Source organism: Lepidochelys olivacea, assembly GCF_965140295.1.
Source record: "Lepidochelys olivacea isolate rLepOli2 genome assembly, chromosome: 3".
NCBI classification, from domain to species: Eukaryota; Metazoa; Chordata; order Testudines; family Cheloniidae; genus Lepidochelys; species Lepidochelys olivacea.
This window is the reverse complement of record NC_140413.1, coordinates 110438221-110462809: the sequence shown is the minus strand read 5'-3', so window position 1 is coordinate 110462809 and position 24589 is coordinate 110438221. Positions and strand designations below refer to the sequence as shown.

Genomic DNA, 24589 nt, shown 5'->3' with positions numbered 1-24589 from the left:
AATGTGGAGATGCAGACCCAACAAGGCCTGGGGAGGAACGGTAATTTCTGCCTCACGTAATTATGTCCCTTGCAAGTTGGCTCACTCCAACTAAATCTCATGTAAATCTGGTGTTTTTCTTTTTAAAAAATTGTAAGCATGGAAATTTGGTGCCCAACTTTATCTTAAGCACCAACAGATAAAAAGCAAATCAAAGATCAAGTGGTTGAGCTATTGCCTTGGAAGAGGTGACTGGATGACCTAATTGTCTTTTCCATCTCTAATTTCACTGCTGAAAGGACAGGTTTATTAAACGTTTTGACCCATATCCTCAAAGATATCTAAGGAGTCTAACCCTTATTGCTGTCAAGGGAGATAAGCACCTAAATACCTTTGAGGATCTGGGCATCTCTCCTTACAAAATACACATCTTCAATACGAATGGAGAATACTCACTCAGAGCATACATTTTATACAATAAGGTACCTCAGTTAATCAAGCTTCCACTGTATTCCCATCTTTGCAAATAAACATCCTGTTGGTCAGGGAAATCCAGCATTTCAAACCACTCTTGCCATACACACTGAATTCTGGAAACAGGCTTTTTCATTTGAGTATTGAGATTGCTGTGTCAGTTTTTCGTGCTCATCCGAGTTAAATCTATGCAATCAGTGAGTGCACAAATTTTCTACTTAACTACTGCAAAAGAAATTGCTCACATTTACGAAATCCTGAGGTCTTTTTAAGTAAGATGAACAACAAATACAGAATAAGAGGAAAAATGGAGAGCTTTACTTAACTATGAGAGAATATTACTTATGAGCCTCTGGTGGCTGTGTTCTGACCCAATTAAATGTCAACACCAGTGTATCAGGAAGAGAACAGCATGAATACCAGCAGCAAATTCCCTTTCAATCTGTAAAATGATCATTTGTTCATGTCAAATAATTTTCTAAATCTTGGGGGTGAGGGAGGGGAGTAATCTCAAGGACTTTAGTCCACTAATTTCCTCCTGCAATTTAAGAATTCATTTGCCTTTATCTCAGCTAAATCATGGGGTATAGCAAGGTAGGAAGAAAATCTAAATGAGAACCATCCTCTTGAAATTGAAAGCGATTTTAAAAAAATGCCTTCACACTGAAGATCCAGCTAGAAAAACGCTCAGGGAAAGTTTTACAAAAGCTATAAACTCCTGATTTATGCTTCTCCAGACAATATATATTTCAAATAAACTTTGTTTCAGTATGGGTGGGCAAGGGACACATAGCATATCATCAATATTTCAGGAAAGACTATCAGCCATTCTATAGAATAAGCGTATAGAATAAGCGTATACAATCCTAAGTGGGTAGAGTCCATCCCACGCCTAACAAAAGTATACATTTATTGAGTGTTAAAGTCTTCCCCTTCCTTGGCCCTGGTTTAGTAACAGAAAGGTAACTCTTAAGTAATACTATATGAAACCCAAGTCTAAGCTTTCTTCCCAGGCCTATCTAATCCAAGAGTTGTTTCCCTCAAACTTGCCCATTCCAAATACTAGCTCCATCTTCTTGAGCGCTTATCTCATGGTTGCATATTGAGCTAGCTGCATCAGTGAGTTAAAAAAACTCACCGAACACTTTCCAATCAGGATCGAACCAGAAGTTGGAAATGCATCAGGCAAACACTGGCAGCTTAGCAGAGAGTTGTGTCAGGTTTCTAAACTGGGATACTTCCAGGGATTTTTCCTCTTCCACATAAAGCAACCTTACTGAGATCACAGGCACACAAAGAATCAAAATGTTTGCCCTTGCTGGGGGGAGGGAGGAGAAATTAAATGCTTTATCGGGTGATTCAGCATTTTTCTAGTTTCAGGATCAGACTGTCCGTTGGCTCCACAGGAACTCTATGGCAACTGGGTTCATCTCGACTGATCTTTCTTGGGAGCACAATTTCTCACTTCAGAAATGTTGACATTTAAAAAAAAAAGCCTCCGGGGACATACTTGCTAGCAAGAGTTCAAGATCACTCAACTAAACAGATAATACACAAGCCACAAAAACAAACCTCTGGAAGTGGAAGTTTCACACTCTACTCAAAGCGCACCTCAGTATCAAAAGTCTGGGGGTAAAAGGGTATGAAGCAATATCGGCACTATACTATCTGAGTTTTAGACCATTACATTTGAACAGCTCATCCTCTCTGTAAATCCAACTGATTTAACAATACTGGTTACGTCTGGAAGCTAGATGATGTTTTCAAATAAAGTAACTGATTGTGAGCAACCAACCTCCACATGAAAATTCTGGTCTATCAACATTCTGTGCTACGTACATACATTCCTACATGATTTTTTACATACAGGAGCCACCTTAAAAATTTACTAATTGCTTTATTATTTAAATGCCTTTGATTCAGGAAAGCATCCTGTTCAGCAAAGCACCTTAGCATGGGTCACCTGAGTACTCAAATTATGAGTAGCTGTTTTGTCTGTACTAAAGCCACATGTATCCTTATCCCATATTGAACCCGCATTTGCCCTCCTCCCACTGAGCATTCATAGATGCACGGATCTCCCTCCTCTCCCACTGTCTACTCCAGAACTCACTGCATGAGGCAAGTCAATGCTATAAAAGCTCTGAAGGCTGCAGAGGTGCCTTTTTCCTTTCTTCTCAGTGAAGATTCCACCTTCCTATCAATAGGTCCTTTCATAGAAAAATTACTCTTTGAAGGATCTTTGTTAGGGAAGAGAAAGCTGGGATGCTTGATGCCAGTTTTGCTTCAGTCTTCACTAAAAAGGTTAATGATGACCCAATACTCAACCCAATTAATATTAACAGGGGGAAGGAATGCAAGACAAAATAGGGAAAGAACAGATTAAAGAACATTTAGGTAAATCAGATGTATTCAAATCAGCAGGGCCTAATGAAATTCACCCTAGGGTACTTAAGGAACTAGCTGAAGCAAGCTTGGAGCTATTAGCAATTATCTTTGAGAACTTCTGGAGGATGGAAGAGGTCCCAGAAGACTCAAGAAGGGCAAACATAGTATCTATCTTTAAAAAGGGGAACAAGGAGGACCTGGGGAATAATAGACCAGCCAGACTAACTTCAATATCTGGAAAGATACTGGAACAAATTATCTAACAATCAATTTGTAAGCACCTCAAGGACAATAAGTTTATAAGGAATAGTCAGCATGCATTTGTCAAGAACATATCATGCCAAACAAACAATTTCCTTCTTTGATAGGATTACTGACTGAGTGGTAAGGGGGAAGCAGAACACATGATATACCTTGATTTTAGAACTGTGTTGGACATATTTGCTTATGAGAATGTCATGTGGAACTGAGGGAAAGGTGGTCTAGATGAAATTACTATAAGGTGGTTGAAAGACTACACTCAAACAGTAGTTATCAACGGTTTGCTGTCAGACCGGGAGGGTGTACCTAGTGGGGTGCAGAGGTCAGTCCTGGGTGTGGTTCTAGTCAATATTTTCATTAATGACTTGGATAATGGAATAGAGAGTACATTTACAAACTTTGCAGATGACACCAAGCTGGGAAGGATTGCAAGCACTTTGGAGGACAGGTTTAAAACTCAAAATTACCTTGACAACGTGGAGAACTGGTCTGAATTCAACAAGATGAAATTCAATAAAGACAAGTGCGAAGTACTTCACTTAGGAAGGAAAAATTAAATGTACAACTACAAAATGGGGAAGAACTGGTGAAAAGGATCTGGGAGTTATAGCAGATCACAAACTGACTGTGAGCCATTAATATGATGCAGCTGCAAAAAAAGGCTTATATGATTCTGGGGTATATTGAAAGGATTGTTGCATATAACATATAGGAAGTAATTATCCCACTCAGCACCGGTGAGGTCCCAACTGGAGTTCAGTGTCCAATTCTGGGCAACACATTTTAGAAAAAGATGTGGACATATTTAAAAGAGTGTAGAGGAGACTAACAAAAAATGATAAAAGAAGATTTAGAAAACCTGACCTATGAGGAAAGGTTAAAAAAGCTGGGCATGTTTAGTCTTGAGAAAAGACGACATGGGGGGACTGGACACCAGTCTTCCAACGTGTTATCAAAAGGATGATGTTCAGTTGTTTTCCATGTCCACTGAAAGTAGGACAAGAAGTATATGGGCTTAATCTGCAGCAAAGTAGATTTAGGTTAGATATTAGGAAAAACTTTCTAACTAGGATAGTAGTTAAGGTCTGGAACCAGCCTCCAAGGGAGGTCATAGAGTCCCTATCATTGGAAGCTTTTAAAAACAAGTTGGACAAACACCTGTCAGGGATGGTCTAGATCAGTGTTTCTCAAACTTTTGTACTGGTGATCCCTTTCACACAGGAAGCCTCTGAGTGTGACCGCCCCTTATAAATTAAAAACCCTTTCAAAAATATTTACCACCATTATAAATGCTGGAGGCAAAGCAGAGTTTGGGGTGGAGGCTGCCAGCTCGCGACCCACTATGTAATAACCTTGCGATCCCCATAGCACTGGTGCTGGACTTGATGATGACTCAAGGTCCCTTCCAGCCCTATATTTCTATGATCTCTGGAAGGGTAGTCAGACTGGATTTGTTTTGAAGTACATTAAAATGCAGCCTTGTTCGCCTGTATAAGGTCTTAAGATTTTGTGGGAAATTACATTTCCCGGCACTGAGTGGAAGCAGTTCTTCATCCCACAAGGAGACCTAAGACTCCATTGGTTTACTCGTTTGTGGCTTGCTTCCTCTCAGAGATTATGTGTCAGGAATGCACAGTAGAGAAAAATCCAGAGAACTGGAAGGGACCCTTGGGTGAATGGTGAAGATCTGAAATCTGTGCTGAGAGGCCCCCACTGTCTTTCCTGTCCAAACCCATCTGGACTCAGTGTCTGAAAGGGATATGGGCAAGGTGAAAGATTACAATGGCTCACCTCAAGATTAGACAACCTCAGGAGTTCTTTAGCTATGAGATTTGTCCTTTGTTTGATGGGAAGCCTTAAGAGGCTCTTTGTAGAGTATGGGGGGGAGGAGATTGATCCTCTTGGGAATAAGCTGCTGTCTGACATGCAGGGAGATCTTAAGCATCCTGTGAAGTAAATATAGTCCCATTTTAATATGGCTTGTCTCAGGGTGCCTGCCCCCTGGTGCAGCAGTAAACCCAGACGGGTCATGCACATAGGCAGGAGTGATTAATGAAGTACCTGATAGAGCAACCAGATACAGGTTCAGCTAACAGATGTTGGGACTTAGAGTCCATCATTAACAGCCCACTGATCCTGCAGGTACACAATAGAAGGTTAAATGAGTTAAAATGCCCATCTAAAGGGGATTACCATTAATGTGAACCTGAAACCTTAATGCAGCTATCACGATATACAAAGTCGCTAAGGACAGCAGACCAGCTCTTATAACCTTATGGCTGTCATAGGTAGCTGATGCAATGGGGCACTGAATGACATGTATCACATTAATATTTCATGCTGTATAGGTCTCATTCGGAGCATGAACATTCCCCATCCCCCTCTTTAATTGGTCCTGAGTTTAAAAAGTTACTGAACAATTAAAGAGATTGATTGGTTTTAATTATGAAGCTTCATAACCAGAAATTCAGAACTGACTTCACAGATTGCCTAACCCCCAAGCTTGTCCAAGAAAGTACTTACTCCTTCACAGGGCTTTTCATTGTTACTGCATAAAATATTAAACTAATTGTCATATCAGCCAAACTATCTTGGTAGGATGAAAAGGAGAAATAGAAAAAAGAATTCGTAACCTCAGCACCTAAACACACAGATTTCTGGACAGGAACTAAATCAATAAATAGTGTCTTAGGGGAAAGTCCTCTCAGATTATTTGGGAACTTCTAGCTGTTTGGGAATCTAACTATTACACACAATAGAATTCTCATAAGTAATATTTCACCCTTTGTAGTTAAATATTAATTCTCAGACAAAAATTATCTTTAAAGAATTATGAGGTTACAAAGTGAAGTACTCAGAAGTTTGCACATGAAAGTGAAAGTTGCTTATGCAACCTAAACTGCACCCTCTTTTGCATGTACCTTGATAGTCCATGTTTTTTACATGATCACATACTAGTACTCAAATAATGCAAGACATCAGAATCATATTATTTTATACTACCTCGAGTAAGTGTACAGAACTTTATGCATAATGTAAAAAAATTAGTATTCTCAAAGTTTAAGAGAAATTATTTCATATGTTTAATATCTAGGTTTCATTTTTATATTCCACTGAATTACAGAATATATCATTTTTCTTTAGAAAATTAGCACACAATCCAGCAAAGATTTATGCACGTGCTTAACTTTACACACACTGAGTATCCCCACAAACTTCAATGAGACTTTTTATATTGTGTAAAGTTAAGTACACATATAAGTCTTTATACGATCAGGGCCTGACATATTAATATTTGTTTAAAAAAAAGAGGAGAAACCTAAGAAAAATATTATACATATTTCCAAGTTAAAATTAACAGAAAATAAATTTATGGGGATTTAGTATGTAATTACTTCTTTAGACAAATTTATTCTTAAATTGCGTATAAATGTGAGGAAGGGGTCCCCAAAATTGATGGTATCATGTTCCCCTGTACTTTTATCCGTATGAAAATGGTTTGTTTCCTTCTTCCAGTATTTGGTGTGTATGTACCCTTCATCTTCTATTTATGTTATATGCACACATTTTTAACACCATTTATACATGGCTGCATAGAATCCTGATGCTGCAAAGAGTTCTCTATGACACAGTGTTTCCCATGCCACCAGCTCCATTAACTTCGGTGAGCTATTCATATGCAGCTCACTGGAGAACTGAGACCACATTTACATTTTATTTACAGTAAAGCTATTACATTGTAATGGATTTAAACAGGACCACCCAAACCCAATCAATTCAGTAGCTCTTTACAGAGTAAAATTCAAATTTATGAAGAGGACCATAATAAAATACAATAAAAAATAGATAAGGTAATACAAAAATCTCTTTAAATACATATATTTCAAATTTTAAGAGATACATATGTACATGTATATTAAAACTGAATGCAATTAGAACGAATGGGTGCCACTGGAGGATGGTGGGTACATAGCTTTACAGCGCTCTTCCTCACCTCCTACAATCCACAATCATCAGCAGCTGGATTGCTTCCCCCCCTCCCCCATTTAACATTCGACAGATATTATTCTACAACTCTTTTCTTTTAATACATTTATGGATGCTGCACCATCTCCAGACATTCTAAGAAATCCTAAAAGGTACAAGCTGTCAAATCGCTCTCTTGCAGCCAAGATGGCCAACTAGGGAGAGGCTTCCCTTCTGAGACTAGATGAAATTATGGACTGGCTAAAAGTAAATTTTAAGTGAACAAACTATCTTGAGAAAAATATCTGAAGACGTAACAGATCAAAAATATTACTAGTACACATCAAGCTAATTTGCAAAGTTTGGCATCAAGATTAGAGGAAGCTGAGAACCTTAACTAGAGACAGCACTGAACACTTGCCTGTAATAAGTATTTATATACAAAAAAAAAACCGGTTACTTACCTTCTCGTAACTGGTGTTCTTCGAGAGGTGCTGTTCACGTCCATTCCACATTAGGTGTGCTCGCATCACGTGCACAAGCATCGGAAACTTTTTCCCTTAGCGGCTCCCGTCGGGACCCCCTGAGTGGCACCACTGCGCCGTGCATATATACCGCTGCCAACCTAACCCCCCCGAGTTCCTTCTTGCCAGCAACTCCGACAGAGGGGTAGGAGGGTGGGAAATGGATGTGACCACCACATCTTGAAGAACAGTTACGAGAAGGTAAGTAACTGTTTTTTTCTTCTTCGAGTGCTTGTTCACATCCATTCCACATTAGGTGAATCACAAGCTTACCTCTGGAGGAGGGTAGGAGTCACAGAACAACTGCTCAGAGGACTGCTCTGCCAACTGCCGCGTCCTCTCTGGCCTGATGGTTGACCGCGTAGTGGGTGGTGGAGGTGTGCTCCGAGGACCAGGTGGCTCTCTGCAGATCTACTGGATTGGGACCTGTGCCAGGAAAGCCGTGGAAGTCGCTTGCGCCCTGGTCAAGTGGGCCCTGACCGCCAGGACCAGAACACCTGCGAGCTCACAGCACGCCTGGATGCAGCTTGTAATCCAAGACGAGATCCGCTGCGCCGACTCAGGGAGGCCGTTCATCCTCTCTTCTATGGCCACGAACAGCTGCACAGATTTATGAAAGGGCTTGATGCACTCCAAATAGAACGCCAGGGCTCAACGGACATCCAGGGTGTGTAGGCTGTGGTGACTCGGGTCCGTACAGGGTTTTGGAAAAAACACTGGCAGACAAATGTCCTGGCCCAAATGAAATTGGGAGACCACCTTAGGGAGGAACTTGAGGTGCGGTCGGAGCTGCACCTTATCCTTGTGAAACACTGTATACGGTGGCTCAGAGGTGAGAGCCCTCAGTTCAGACACCCTTCTGGCCGAGGTAATGGCCACCAGAAATGCCACCTTCCAGGAAGGTGGAGGAGGGAGCAGGTAGCGAGGAGCTCAAACGGGGGTCCCATGAGCTTAGAGAGGACCAAGTTAAGGTTCCAAGAGGGCCTGGGGGGCGTGAGTACAGAAACATCCTCTCTAATCCTTTAAGGAACCATCCAACCACTGGGTTGGAAAACACCAAGCCCCCCAAAAACCCTGGATGGAAGGCGGAGATGGCCACCAGGTGGACTCTGAGTGAGGACGGGGCCAACCCCTGCTGCTTGAGGTGCAGGAGAATGGCTTGCACCGGGGCCTGGCACGGCTATACCTGTCAGGGCTCACACCAACAAGAGAACCTTTTCCACTTGGCCATATAGGTAGCCCTGGTAGAGGGTTTCCTACTGCCAAGCAGAATCTGCTGCACAGAAAGGGAGCACTGGCTCTCCAAGGCATTTAGCCACAAAGCTTCCATGCCATCAGGCGTAGCAACTGCAGGTCGGGGTGGAGAAGCCACCCGCCGTCCTGCGTGATGAGGTCCCCGTGTAGGGGCAGGACTACCGGGGCCTCCACCAACAGCTCTAGGAGCGTTGTGTACCAGTGCTGGTGGGGCTACGCCGGGGTGATGAGGACCACCACTGTGACTCTGCGTACCTTGAGCAGGACCTTGTGTACCAAGGAGAGCAGGGGAATCGCATACATCAAGCCCCCACCCCATGGGATCACAAACACGTCTGCCACTGACCCAGGCTGTGGTCCTGGAATGAGCAGAACAGCGGGCACTGGGCCTTGTCCCTGGTGGCAAACAGGTCTACCCATGGAAACCCCCACCTGTGGAAGAGCAAAAGCACGACATCCACTCTGAGCGTCCACTCGTGCATGCGATATGACCTGCTGAGGTAGTCCACCTACTCATTTTGCGCCCCCGGGAGATAGGACGCCTCGAGGAAAACGGTGTGGGCTATACAAAAGTCCCAGAGGAGGAGAGCCTCGCGACAGAGCGGCGAGGAACAGGCCCTGCCCTGCTTGTTTATATAAAACATGGCAGTAGTGTTGTCTGTCAGAACTGTCACGCTGTGACCACTCAGAGTGGCGTGAAAGGTCTGGCAGGCTAGACGAACCGCTCTGAGCTTCTTCACATTGATATGGAGTGACCGCTCTGCTTTGGACCACAAGCTCTGAGGTCCCCCAGGTGAGCCCCCCATCCATGGTCTGATGCGTTGGTCACCAGCATCAGGTCCGGTTGTGGGATGGCAAAGGGGATGCCTTTGCAAACCACAGGCTGGGACTGCCACCACAGCAGGGAGTCCAGCACGTCCCTTGGGGTTGTCACTAACAAGTCCAGGGGGTCCCTGCCCGGGCAGTACACCCAAGTGAGCCACGCCTGCAGTGTCCGAGTCAGTCTGGCATGCTTGACCATGTGTGTGCATGCTGCCATGTGGCCCAGCAGCCACAGGCAGCACCTGGCCGTTGTCATTGGAAACTGGTGCAGGGAGGTCACTGCTTGCTGGATAGCTCAGAATCGGGATACTGGAAGGCTTGCCCTGGCCTGCACCGCGTCCAGAACCGCCCCTATGAATTCCACTCTCTGCGTGGGCATGAGAGTGGACTTGAGGACATTGACCAGGAGCCCCAGCTCACGTCCACAGACGCGGAGCTCGACCGAGACCAACTCCAGGAGCGATGCCGGGATGGTGTCCTTGAACGGCGCACCATTGCCAGCTTACCCCTCAACAGCACCAGTGGCAAGGGTGCCGGCGGATTCTCCCTGTATAGGAGGAGGCTCATCGCCGACAGCTCAATGAGGTCCTTTGCCGCCTCAAAGGTTCCAGGCGTGGAGGGCTGACCCATTAAGTCCTCGAGCCCATCGTCCGCACTGAGCTCACTGAGGCCTGGGCTCGGTGGGACTCGTGGTGCCGAAGCCACTGGTGCCGCGCCAGTACAGCGGCCTTCCCGCTCTTCTTGGTGCTCAGGGCCTTGGAAGGCGCCGGCCTCCTATGCCGGGAACGTCCGCGCCTTCCTTTTGGCCGCGCCACGGGCCGCACCGGGGAGGACAAGCGGTGCCGGGGCCTAGTCTGGTGCTCTGGAGCCAACAGCTTTTGGTGTTTAGCCGGTGCCAGGTCTCCCAACAGCTCTGAAGCAGTACACACCGAGGAAGCCGGAGCTGATGTCAGGTGCTCTGGGCCCGGTGGCTGCAATGCGGCTTCCATCAACAACTGCTTCAAACGAAAGTCTCTTTCTTTCTTTGTTCTTGGCTTGAACGCCTTGCAAATCTTACACCGCTCAGTTTGATGCTCTTCCCCCAGGCAACGTAGACACGAGCTGTGGGGGTCACTAACTGGCATAGGCTTGCGGCACGTGGCACAACCCCTGCGGCCCAGGGCGGGTGCTGGAAGCCTCCAAGCACCTAATCACTTAAGTGTCCACAACAAAGGTAAGCTAACTAACTGATAACAGCTGTATATAAGAGAAAGGCTAAGGGACTGCTCTCATACGAGAGAGAGAGAGGTTGTTCCAACGCCGTCACAGACGGGAAGAAGGAACTGGAGGGGGTCAGGCCGGGAGGGGGTATATATGCACAGCGCAGTGGTGCCACTCAGGGGGCCCCGCCGGTGAGACGGGAGCCACTAAGTGGATAAGTTTCCAATGCTCGTGCACGCGACACACGCGCACCTAATGTGGAATGGACGTGAACAAGCACTCAAAGAATAACCAATTTAAAAGAAAGTTAGACAGGGGTTGCTACTGCTCCCCCAGTAATGATAAGACAATGCTCCAGGCTAATCCCAGACTGACACAATGGAAAAATTAATACAACCCTTCTGGACACACTCCTTACCATGATGGCATCAAAAGAATATCCCTGAGCACCAGCACACAACTCTAATATGAAGTCATTTATTACCTTCACTCTTAATTTTTTAAACATCTGTATTTACCTGTAGTTTTTGTTCATCTTCCTCTCCGTGCAGTCCTGACAGATGGTGCTCTGTCTCATTCAGCCAGTTCAATAGACTGTCCTGTTCTCTCTTATATTGTGAAAACGCAGGGGAGAGCTCCACCATCTGCCTCCTTTGAAAAGACTTCAGTTCCTATAACAAAATAGGCATGGGGGGATACGCAGTGTGAGAAAAATTAATGGGGGGGAGCGGGGTTTTACTTATTTATTTTAAATCGAGCTCAGATTCTGTTTAGTATGGGGGTTAATTAATTACAACAAGTTCTGATTGGCTCGGGGGACAGATTTAAAAATTTAGAAAATCCAACTGCAGAAACACAAAACTATAACTTTGGAGAATATTTTGGAATTAGGGATCACTGAGTTTCAGTCAGTCATTTTTTCTGTATGTACAATAAATATGCTGAAGGCTTTCATCCCCAAACCATGCTACTATGTGGTCACAATCAGATTTCAAATCGGCTTCCAGAAGTCCACCAGGTAGACTGCACCAGAAGTCAGTCATGTTAAAACTCTGAAGTCACACCTTTACATTGTTGTGCCTTGTCTGCAGAAGCAACAGCTGCAAGCGGATCTTCTCCCTCTTGTTGTCCTCCATGGGCCGCTGTAACACTTGCTCCCCACTCCGTAAAACCTCCTCAATCTGGGCTCTCTCTTCATCCATCTGAAAATTATAGAAGCCTATGGTCATTTACAGAAAGCCCAAGTTAGAGTATTCAAAATGGATTTGCTGACTGCCTGAATGCTAACAAAATTAACACTCAGACCTGTTAAGCATCCCACTGTCACCCAAAACAAATTGGAGCTGAGAAATTCCAGTTCTCCACAAGCATCAAAGACTAAAGGACATATAAAGCCATCATTAAAATAGACTGAGACAGGATGGGGAGTTCTCACTGCACCAGCCAAAGAGCAGGGGTGAACAAGGCAGACCGTACAGCTTATCCATGCTAGGGAGAGGAGGAGAAGCTACTCTACTCATCCCCTCATTCTGCCCCAGCCGCTCTACTTTACTGCTGATTTAAAGTGGTTTTCAGTCAAATATCCTTAGAGGTTTTTAAGGCCCGGCTTGACAAAGCCCTGGCTGGGATGATTTAGTTGGTGTTAGTCCTGTTTTGAGCAGGGGATTGGACTAGATGACCTCCTGAGGTCTCTTCCAATCCTAGTATTTATGCAATTGTGGTATTACATATTCATTGAGATATCAAAATTTCCTTTTCAGAGAGATCAGTTAATTCAGCAGTGTATTTTAAAGAAACAAAGAAGAGGTGATCAAGCTGTTTAATTTATCCATTACTCACAAACCTTTTCATCTTCATCACTTGATTCCATGTGTTTTTCCACAACTTTTAACATGTTTTGTAAATCACTCTCAAATTTGTCAAGGTCTGCAGAAGCCACTCCAGGTTCCTGGGGTTCTGGCTCGACAGGAAATTTATAAGGCAAGGGTTCCTGACCAACAAGTATCTGTAGCACAAAAGCAAAACAAAAACCACACAAATTAAGGGCTCAATCCTGCAAATACTGAAGTAACTCATGTAAATGTGACTCTCTGTGTAAGTAGTTATCAATATGCATGCCTGTCTGCAGGATCAGGCCATAAAACTGTATACTGAACTATTTATTTTCAGAATATAAAGCTAACCTCCTCCCTGCCCAAACAAACAGTATTACTCACCCCAGGATTCAAAAATCCTGAATGAGGTTTCCCCAAAATCAGGAGATTTTAAAATTAATTCGTTTGGACTGTTTTCATTTGGTTTCTGGTATTTGAGCCTTTAAGGTTCATAATTTCAAGCTATTTTCCACAACCAAAAGGGCAAGAAGCTTAGCTTTCATTAAAAAGAAAAGTGAGACTCTCATCATACACATGACCATGACAGAAAAATACCAAAATATCATGGGACTTGTAATGAAATCACAGGAGTTGCCTCATTACAACAACTAGAGATAACTAGGTAGAATGTTGGTACATGCCAGAGACTTTCTGCCAATGAATTTCAGCCCGCAGGCCTCTGGCTAGCCTAGTCCTGTGGCCTTTCTCTAACAGAGACTGACAATCATGCCAAGATATGGATTTACTTTATCGTCTAAATAAATGACTACTGGATAATAGGTTAGTGCCACTTAGGGTGACCAGATAGAAAGTGTGAAAAATCAGGACCGAGGTAGGAGGTAATAGGCGCCCAAATAAGAAAAAGCCCTAAATATCATGACTGTCCCTATAAAATTGTGACATCTAGTCACCCTAGTGCCACTACACCCTTTCACGTATGATCAAATTCAGGATTCAAACCTGCTGATTGCTAGGTGTGACTGGCTACTTACTAAATCTATTAATTTTCTCATATAGAGATTTACATAGATAAAAAGTATCTTTGTATATTAAAATGAAGTTATCCCTACAAAGCTGTTAGTAGTAGTATACCCACGCAGACATTCAAATGTTTTTAAAATATAAATTAACTTCCTGGTTTTGTGACTCTTTCTTGCTCACCTTAGCACTTTTGATGTGCTGTGACACCTTCTCAAAGTTCCGGTTCAGTTCAGACAACTTCGGTTCTACAAGTTCACGGCATGACACACCACGATTGTTCATTAAGATAACGGCTTGGTCTCGCACGTTATCCACTCGAAGACTCACATCATCCAATTCTGATATCAAACGCTGAGAGGGAAAAGCAGCAGAAAGTTACTGCAGTGCACAGAAAAATCAACAGAAAAGCTAGCTCAATCTCACATGGAATCAAAAAGTGCTACTATTTTATAAGTCCCTGCTTTAAAAGATTAAGTTTGCAACCTTCACTGTTTCTTCCTTTTTGCTCACTGGCTTTTTCTCAGTCTCATCCAGCAGAGCTTCAGCTTGATAGAGCCAAGTACTTATGTGGGCAACATTCTCATCAAAGATTTCCAGCTGACTCTGATGATTCTGGAAAGGGAAGCAAAAAATATATCCAAGTAATAAAAACAAAAATATTTGTAAATGTCCCAGGTAGGGAAATCCTAAATGAAATATAAAAATGCTACCCATTCTTTAGGAAGAAAAATACTGAACATTTTATAGCACTTTTCACACCTTCAATCAACTTTATAAACATTAACCAATGAATCTACACTCTGATGATGTAGGTAAGAGTTAGTGTCCCAGTTTTACAGACAAGGAAATGGACAAAGGTAAAGAAGGTGTTTTGCACAAGGCCACACAATTCTGTAGCAGAAACAGGATTAGAATTTAAGAATTCCCGTTTTACAACATCATAATTTCATCACTAGTCCACTGTGACTATTGGAAAGTCATGCATTTTCCCTTTTTAAAAGGATATTTTTCTCCCCATGTAGCTGTGTAAGAGACCTACACAAACGAAAAAGGAAAGTGACGGACTCTACAGGAGAAATACTGAAATGGACTGTCAGATTCACAACGAAAATGCAGGACAAAAACAGAATATTTCCTCTAATCTCTATCAATTATAGTAATCTTAGATGTTTCATAACAATAGTAGGTAAAAACAATTCAGACTAAAATGTGATTTTGTTTTTAAATTGAATACCTTTTTGTATAGCTTTCAGTGTGGTTTTGATGTTTGTTGCCATTTATGCAATTCCTGTCCTCTGATTCATCACATCTGATATGCATTTCTCACTTTACAGATAAATAGTCATGCGATGAATATACTAATCCTTCTGCTCTGATTGGCTCACATATTTAGAATTTTTAAGCTGTGCGCTAGCAACAGAAAACACATGCATCTCTGCACTCCCTCTGTCTGATGCTCCAAAGTTCCCATTGGGGAGAAACACGATAGTTATTTTCACGGAAGAGGCTAGGAAGAGAGAGAGAGAAAGAAAGAGAGAAAGAGAGAGGAAAGGAGAGAAATGGGACAGATAAGCAGAACAGGGGGCCAAATGGGATTTCTTTTTTAATTTAAGACACAGATATAGGGCCCAATTCAGGAAAGCATCTCTATTCAGGACAGCACATAAATTTAAGCATGTGTTTAAGAACTGTCCTGAGTAGAGATGGACTCAAAGCAGGTCCCTATATGCTTTCCTGAACTGGAAAAACCACCCTCAAAGTGTATTACACAATCACCAGCTGAGCCACCAGGAGCTGGGGAAGCCACCCACAGAACATTCAGCGTCCAGTAGAGTGGGGGAGAAAGCAGTATTTTGTATTGCTCAACAAGGATTCTTCCAAGCGGATGAAGCAGCAGCACTGGCAGACTCCAGAGGGCGAGCAATCCATCACTCTTTGCTTGTTTTTTTTCTTTACAATGCAATGATGCTAACCACAAGCGATACAGCAACTTACTTAGAAAAGGTTACATGGAACTATATACCACCCCCGGAAGTCATCAAATGAATGATTCATTAACTATGTTGCTATTTATTTGTATTGTGATAGCACCGAGAGGGTCCCAATCAGGATTGGGAACACATTGTGCCAAGAGCTGTAGAAAAGCATAATAAGACAAAGTCTCTGCCCCAAAAGGCTTGCAGACTAATCTGAGAAGGTCACAGATGAGTATGATTGTAATGAGGACCAAAAAAAGGAGGGGGGGGAAGATATTTAAAAGTACCAAAACTAGTTGGGGGGGGGGTGTTCAGGAGAGGGGTGAGGTGGGGGTTGCTTTATTATTTTGGTTTATTTTATTCTATTCCATAAAATCAGCTATCCCCAACTAATGACTAAACCATTACAGGATACATTATTTCTTATAGGTGTCACAATAGAGATGGGTCTTGAGGTGACATTTTGATGAGAAGAGGATAGTGACCTTCCATCCAGATTAATTCAGGGGAGAGCACTACATGTATAAGGAGGACGGTAGAGAGACAATTATGGGATAAGCTGACAAATGGGTGGACAAGACTGGCATCACTGGTGGACCAGAAGAGGCAAGAAGGTGTCACAATAAAGGACTCGACAGGACAAGTAGGGCAGAGCAGAGCTACAGTAGACCACGAAAGTAAAGACAAGAAGCTAGAACTTAAGTGGTGAAATAGAGGATGCCAGTGTAGGGTTTTAAAAGGGAAGTAATGAGATCTGTGCAATAAGTAAACATGGTGATGCTGGCAAGGTGCATTTTGAATGGATTGGAGTGGAATGGCATGGCATGTGTGATACGGTGACCAGCAAGAAAGAAATTGCAGTAAGTCAGACTGGAGAAGATGAGGACCTGGATAAGAATTTAACAGTGCAGCCAGAAAGAAAAGCCTGAATGTTGAAATAAAAATATATCACTGTTTTTATTCACTATGACTAAGCATCACTTCCAATGTAGTCAGTTAAAAATGACAACTTATCTGTCTGCCTCAGGAATTTATGTAGCTCCATCACTGTAGCAAGTAGGCACTAGCAACGTGCATTCCATTCCCAAAAACCATGTGGGGGCCAACGTCTGTAAGCTAGTCTGAAACACATACTATCTCAAAAGAATTTCCCAGCTTCCTCATTTCACGTCTTCATCACTTCACTTGCCCTGGCTGCACAGCAAGTGGGCTGCCAAAAAAATCTATCCCCCGCTTCCTTTAAGACATTGGTTCCCAAACTGCAGTGGGGGGGGAAGTCAGGAGACAGGGAGCAGGGGGGGGGTTAGATGGAGGGCGCGGGGGGTTGGATGATGGTAAAGGAGAGGTGGGGAGCATGAGGGTTTCTCGAAAATTAAAAAGGGGGCATGGTGCCGAAAAGTTTGGGAACCACTGCTTTAAGACAATGGGCACAGTGGAAGCTTTACTGTCAAAGTAGAAAGAGGACTCTAAATTGTTAGTGGTTGGTTGGTTGAGGGGGCGGGGGACAAGAGAAGAACCACACACAAAATATTTTATTCACAAACAATTTACCAACAAGGTGTTGCACCAGTCTTCAGTCCAGGTCCGAACTCGACTCCAGCCAGCATTAAGAACACAGAGTTTCTCCTCCAGTGAAGTCTCGCTGCCTTCCACCAAGGCCTGGAGCGCTGCACTGCTCTCTGTGATGGTGTTCAGATCAGCTTTCCTTCTTTCCAGCTCTCTCAGTACATTCTGAAACAAGAAAAACACTTAATAGGATACCGCCACATCCAGTGGATCACAAAAGCAAGAAGGCAGTTAGTATGTTTGTTTTTTTAATGGTTTATTGCTTTTCACCAAAGAAAGGGTGTGCATTCTGTCTGTACATCACGTAGTGGAAAAAAATTACGTTCATTCAGTCAAAAAAATCTTGAATATTATTTAACTATTTTTGAAGCAAGTATTACCTAAGCAGATAGTTCATTTACAGCACACACTGCCAATCACTACAATACAAAAACAGCTGTGATTTTAAGAAGAGTCCTTTTCACACTATAAAGCATCATAAAGAGTGAGATTTTCAAACACACTCAGTATTGGCCTAACTCTGCTCCTACTGAAATGTTTTACCATTGATTTTAGTGGGAGAAAAGTTAGAGCAATGCAAAATGCTTCTGAAAAATCTCAACTTCCTTTTGCAAAATCCCATGATCATTTTTCCATATTTTGTTATATTACCACAATGCTTCTATTGCCATATATGCACATATACAACAGATAGAACTATTTCAATTAAGTGTTTATGTCTTCCTTAAATTTAAAAGTCTGTGTGTCACCTTGTTTTTCATCATGGCATGTGTTTAAATATATTATAGAGTGCTCAAGAATTTTATTAGCCAGGGGTAAAGGGAGTTACCATACAATCACCTTTGGGCTCTCTCATACTTATAAGGAGGATTTCAATAATACAGTTTATTACCTGAAAATAAATAAATTGATACCGTGAGGGAAACCAAATATATAGTTCAAACTCTCATCATATAGGGTCACTGTTCACTAATGTACTCAAATCTGGTTATTTACAAAGCTCCCTGATTTATATAATTATGGAATAATAGAAACGTAGGGCACCTTGAGAAGTGACCAAGTCCAGCTCCCTGCACTGAGGCAGGATCAACTAAACCTAGACCATCCCTGACAAGTGTTGTTCAGCCTATTCTTAAGAACCTCTAATGATGGGAATTCCACAACCTCCCTTGCAAGCCTAACCCAGAACTTAACAACTACCCTTATAGTTAGAAAGTTTTCCCTAATATTGAACCTAAATCTTCCTTGCTGCAGATTAAGCCCATTGCTTCTTGTTCTGCCTTCCGTAAACATGAGCAACAACTGATCGCTGTTCTCTTCGTAACAGTCCTTACTATATTTGGAAACTGCTATCAGGTTCCACTCCCCCCCCCCCACCCCGTCTTCTTTTCTCAAGACTAAACACGCCCAGTTTTTCAACCTTTCCTCATAGGTCAGATTTTCTAAACCTTCCCCCTCATTTTTATTCTTCTCCTCTGGATTCCCTTCAACTTGTCCACATCTTTCCTAAAGTGAGGGGCCCAGAACTTGACACAGTACTCCAGTGCCAAGTAGAGTGGGAATTACATACATCATCTTACATACAACACTCCTGTTAATACACCCCAGAATGATATTAGCCTTTTTTGCAAATGCATCACATTTTGGGCTCATATTCTATATGTGATCCACTATAACACAGATCCTTTTCAGCAGTACTACCCCCTAGCAAGCTATTACACATACTATATTTGTGCATTTGATTTTTCCTTCCAAAGTACTTGGCACTCATCCTTATGAAATTTAATCTTGTTGATAATTCAGACCAATTCTCCAATTTGTCAAGGACATTTTGAACGCTAATCCTGTCCTCCGAAGTGCTTGAAACCCATCCCAGTTGGTGTCATCTGCAAATTTTATAAGATACTCTCCATTCCATTACCAAGTCACTAATGAAAATATTACAGTACTGAACCTCAGTCTGACGTTGTGCGATCCCACTAAATACACTCTCCCAGTTTGACAGTGAACCATTGACAACTACTCTTTGACGATAGTCTTTTAGCCAGTTGTGCACCCACCTTACAGTAATTTCATCTAGAACATATTTCCCAAGTCTGTTTATGAGAATGTCATGTGGGACAGTGTCAAAAGCCTTACTAACATCAGGATATCTCACATCTACTGCTTCCCCCACATCCACTAGACCAATAAACCTGTCAAAGAAGGAAATTAGGTTGGTTTGGCATAATTTGTCTTGACAAATACATGCTGACTATTTCTTATAACCCTATTATCCTCAAGGGGCTTACAAATTGAGTGTAACAGTATCTTTCCATATATATTATAACTTTATATAAAATATATAAATATTATTGTACTTCTCTTTCTCTCAGAGAGAGAGAGAGAGAAGTACTTTGAGCCACTCATCCGTCCTTCGGTCCATTAGGTGAATAATTATTTATTGATTAACCTCAATGTTCTCTAACTACAGCAACAAATAATGAAAGACAAATAAGCAATTAAGTTAGAAAAATGTGTTGAGTTAATGGAAAATATGACTGCTGAGTAACTATCGCATCAGATATAACATGACTGTATTCTTGCCAATGCAATTTTGCAGTTGTGAACAAATCAGGGAACCTTAAATAAATTTCCATGTATCAGTATGATCTATAGTATAAATCCTTTAATATAGAATACATTGAGCTTGTCAGAATTCCCCCCCCCCCCTTTGTGGAAAATTTCAATTTAACCTTGAAAAACCCAAACGGTTTCTACAAAATTCTAGAATTCTTCAGTTTTTCCAGCAAAAAGTCAAAATTTTCCACAGAAAGCAGACAAAAAAAAACCCTTTCCATTGAAAACTCAATTTTCCACCTAAAACAGTTTTGATGGAAACTTTCTGAACAGACCTGTTGCTATGATAGTAATATTAATGTGTTCATTGATTAACACCATATTTATTAAGGATTAAGAACTATGTAGGAGACATTATAAGATAGCTAAACAGCTAATTCTTAACATCTTTAACATTGTCCTGGCATTTATACAGAATAAATAAGCTCACAGTTTAAGATATTTGTGATATCACAGATCTGATTCCGCAATGATCAACTCCAGTAAGAACTAAGCATCTAACAGGCTTGGGAACAAATGGGGAAGACCCCAAATTCCAGACAGAGTCACTGCAGCGTTAATGCAATAAAAATAGTAATTGATCTAGGAATTATAATTATGGCGGTCAATTAATCACAGTTAACACAAGCAATTCACTTAAACAAATTAACTTGATTAAAAAATTAATCACAATTAATCAGAGTTTAAATTGCACTGTTAAACAATATGAACACTTTTGGGTGTTTTTGTACATTTTCAAATATACTGATTTCAATAACAGAATACAAAGTGTACAGTGATCACCTTATATTATTTGTATTACAAATATTTGCGCTATAAGAAAGATAAAGAAAAGAAATAGCATTTTTCAATTCAGCTCATACAAGTGAATCAATATTTGAAAATGTAGAAAAACATCCAAAAATGTTTAAATAAATGGTATTCTATTAACATTGATTAAATGTTTAATGATTAAACTGCAATAATTAAAACTGCAACTGATTTTTTTTTAATCTCCCAATTAATCGTGATTAATTTTTTTAATCGTTTCACAGCCCTATAATAAAATAGCTTGCTTACTTTAGCCCAGCCAATTTCTGTATCCAGATCAGCAAGCGAACTCTCTGAAGTGGACTTTTGTACTAATTCAGTCTCTGTAAGGGCTAGCCATTCTGACAAAGAAGCAGTTTCTTTCTTCATTTTGCACGCCAGCTGCAATGCACGTTCCAGGTCTTGTTTCCCCTCAGTAACCTGCAGAAAGAAGCCAGCAATTAAAACTCACTTGAACACATAAAATAATGGCATTGTAAAGTTGTCTTGTATTGCAAAGTGCCCTGAAAAGAATATTAAGTTCTTTACAATTTTTACATCTTACTATAAAGAACAAAATCACCAGTTTCCTCCCGCTAACTGATCAACAGTTGAAACTACATAATACACTTACACAAAGAACAGAAGAAACAAATGGGCATGTCACTTCTTTACAGCTACTAACTGACAAATTTAACCACTGACTAGGTGATCACTAACAGACTGAAGCTTAAAGCTAAATGAACTTAAATGTAACAGTTATTATGAAAATGAACATTCTGTTTTGTTTATAATCCTGAATCGAAATGTTACCTCAAAGTGTTTTATATTCACTGCAGTCTAGTTCCATCCTCCCTGAAAAGGAACTCTGTAAAAGTGGCATTGGGGGATTCCATTTCTATTGTGTCCCAATGGCTTCCACTTCAAATGTATTGAGCATACTAGTAGTTTTTTTCCCCCAACTCAACTATGGGTATCAGAATCAAAATGGATTATTTCATTCTTGTTCATCACCAGTAATAAAGATCTGCAGGAAAACCTTTGTAACTTCACATGTCAATATATAGAAATATAGTGCAACTCCCTTTGAGTTAGCGGTTCTACAGGTCTAACAAAAGCATTCAAAAGTTTTGGGTATTTAAATTAGCAGACGTCCCTTCAAATACACTGAGGGAGCAGATTTGTTGAGTAAGGTAGTGCCATTTTTCAGTTACTTTCCAGAGTAGAACCACACTAACGTATGAGAGAGAGACAGAATGAATCTTCTCGAAATATCAGCCAAAGACTATGCATTTACCAACCAGTAAGATTTTGAACAAAAATCAAGTAGTAATTGTTTATGTATTTATTTTAAACAAGCCTAAGACAATTCTAAGGCCCAGCCAGTGATTACACCAGAATACATTAATCAGTTAAAATTGTCATATATCCCTCCATAAGAGAAGACATGGTATATATTAGATAGTTGACAAATTATTTATAGATGAGATTTTCCCTCCCCCCGCCCCCGTGTTGAAGGGGGGGGGGGAGAAATATTTGTTATTTAGGTCCAAGTGGATGAAGATGAAGGTATTACTAGCACAAAAACAATTACTTTAGGTTAAAAGACCGAGATATTACGAACCATCCTCACTTGTCCAGATAAGTCGAGACTGTAACATTAGTAGGCAAATTATATTGCCAAAAATGTATTCAAAATCTCAACAATAAGAATTTATCTTAGTTTAGTATTTGTACTTGTATTCCTTTTGTGTTACCAGAACAATACATCCTCAAAAGTTCTGAAAACAAAAATACCTTGGCTGTAGTTTTAAATCTTTTTCCTAAATGGCTTTGGAATGCTGTAAGCAACTCTGCTCTTCTAATAGGCTGTCACAGATTTTTCTACCCAGGTGCATAACGAGCAGTTAATGCACAGGTCTCAGTGGTATCTTTATTGGTCTGAATAGCCTCCACTTCAAATTGCTTCCTGGAATATTTTATTGTTCTGAACATGTGTGAGTGAAGTAATTTGGCCATATACCATAACTTTAGCTGAAGAATGCTACATTGCGAAAATTCTGCTTCCTTTTAGATTTTATGTCTTAGCTAAAAATAGAAGAAAACAAGTTTTCTACTCTTTTCTTTATTAAATGTTTGTCCAAAGAATTATATTTTCTTTAGACTGGGCACGTACATCATTCCATGACTGAAGCAAAAATCTGAATCAGTATCTAATGGAGTTCTTAATGTCTATAACACTATTAGTTTGCACTGTTGTTGTAGCAGTGCTGGTCCTAGGATATTAGAGAGAAAAGATGGGTGGGGTAATATCTTTTATTGGACCAACATCTGTTGGTCACAGACAAGCTTTCGAATGACAGAGTTGCAGAAGAGTTCTATGTAGTTCAAAAGCTTCTCTCTCTCACCAACAAAAGTTGGTCCAGTAAAAGATATTACCTCATCCACCTTGTCTCTTCACTAATGTTACTTGTATTTCCTAAAATTTTCATTTCACTCCCATCATGAAGGAAAAACTTGTCAAATGGATCTAGCTATCCACCAAATCATTTCTAGTGACCTAAGCACCCCCGGAAGACCAAATAATCATAAAAGTGTCTTGAACGGGGTTCAAAAAATTGCTGATGAACACACCTTGTTTTAGGATTTCATACTATAGGTTGCTAAAAGGAGATATGCTATAAGCCTGCCCAAAGACAACCCAGACGCACAGCAAAGAATAGAAACGACCTTGCCTCCATGAGGAACAAAAACCACCACCTACCATCAAATTGGGATAGTAAGGAGGAGCAGGATCTGCTCCACCATTCTGTTCAAAAAGTGATTTTTTTTTTAAAAGACTAGAACAAGCTAAAACCAAAACTACTGTATCTGTGATCATGCTGCAATTACATGAATACAAACTGACAGGTTTCAGAGTAACAGCCGTGTTAGTCTGTATTCGCAAAAAGAAAAGGAGGACTTGTGGCACCTTAGAGACTAACCAATTTATTAGAGCATAAGCTTTCATGAGCTACAGCTGCATCTGATGAAGTGAGCTGTAGCTCACGAAAGCTTATGCTCTAATAAATTGGTTAGTCTCTAAGGTGCCACAAGTCCTCCTTTTCTTTTTATGAATACAAACTGTTACACTTAAGCTCTGATCGTGCAACTGATTATGAATGGATGCAGCAGTTTGCCTGCACAATGTCAGTTCATAAACTTTAAACCCAGAAGGGATCATCATGATCATCTAATCTGATCTCCAGCACTTTGCAGGCCACAAAACCTTGCTCACCCACTCCTATCAGATCTATAACATCTGGCCGAGTTACTAAATTCCTCAAATCATGTTTTAAACACTTCAAGTTACATAGAATCCGCCATTTAGACGAGTTTCAACCTGCAAGCGACCTGTGCCCCATGCTGCAGAGGAAGGCAAAAAAATAAAAATAAATAAATAAATGGGTCTCTGCCAGTCTGACCTGGGGGAAAATTCCTTCCCAACCCCAAATATGATGGTCAGTTGGACCCTGAGCATTTTGACAAGATCCAATAGCCACCTGGGAAAGAATTCTCTCTTGTAACTGAGAATCTAGTGTCCAGTCTCTGATCATTGGGGATATTTGCTACTAGCGGTTTTATCACATCATCCCATTCATAAACTTATGAAGCTCAGTCTTCAAGCCAATTCAATTTTTTGCCCCCACTGCTCCCATTAGAAGGCTGTTCCAGAAGTTCACTCCTCTGATGGTTAGAATCCTTCATCTAATTTCAAGCCTACACTTGTTGAAGTCCAGTTTACATCAGTTTGTTCTTGAGTCCACAATAATGCTCAACTTCAATAACTCCTCTCCCTCCCTGGTATTTATCCCTCTGATATATTTAGAGAGAGCAGTCATATCTCCCCTCAGCTTTCTTTTGGTTAGGCTAAACA

General features: G+C 41.2%; 1 protein-coding gene across 2 annotated transcripts in view; it reads right to left on the bottom strand.

Annotated features, from left to right (window-relative positions):
- The window catches only part of UTRN (utrophin), a 583727-nt gene that overhangs the window by 353618 nt on the left and 205520 nt on the right, over nucleotides 1-24589 (bottom strand). For both annotated transcript variants that reach the window (XM_084623224.1, XM_084623225.1), the window contains exons 34-40: nucleotides 20944-21114; nucleotides 17251-17430; nucleotides 14207-14335; nucleotides 13904-14074; nucleotides 12712-12873; nucleotides 11933-12070; nucleotides 11387-11539 (exon numbers count right to left, since the gene is read on the bottom strand). In XM_084623224.1, the coding sequence (XP_084479350.1) occupies nucleotides 11387-11539; nucleotides 11933-12070; nucleotides 12712-12873; nucleotides 13904-14074; nucleotides 14207-14335; nucleotides 17251-17430; nucleotides 20944-21114 (1104 nt within the window). The remainder of the gene's footprint in view (nucleotides 1-11386; nucleotides 11540-11932; nucleotides 12071-12711; nucleotides 12874-13903; nucleotides 14075-14206; nucleotides 14336-17250; nucleotides 17431-20943; nucleotides 21115-24589) is intronic.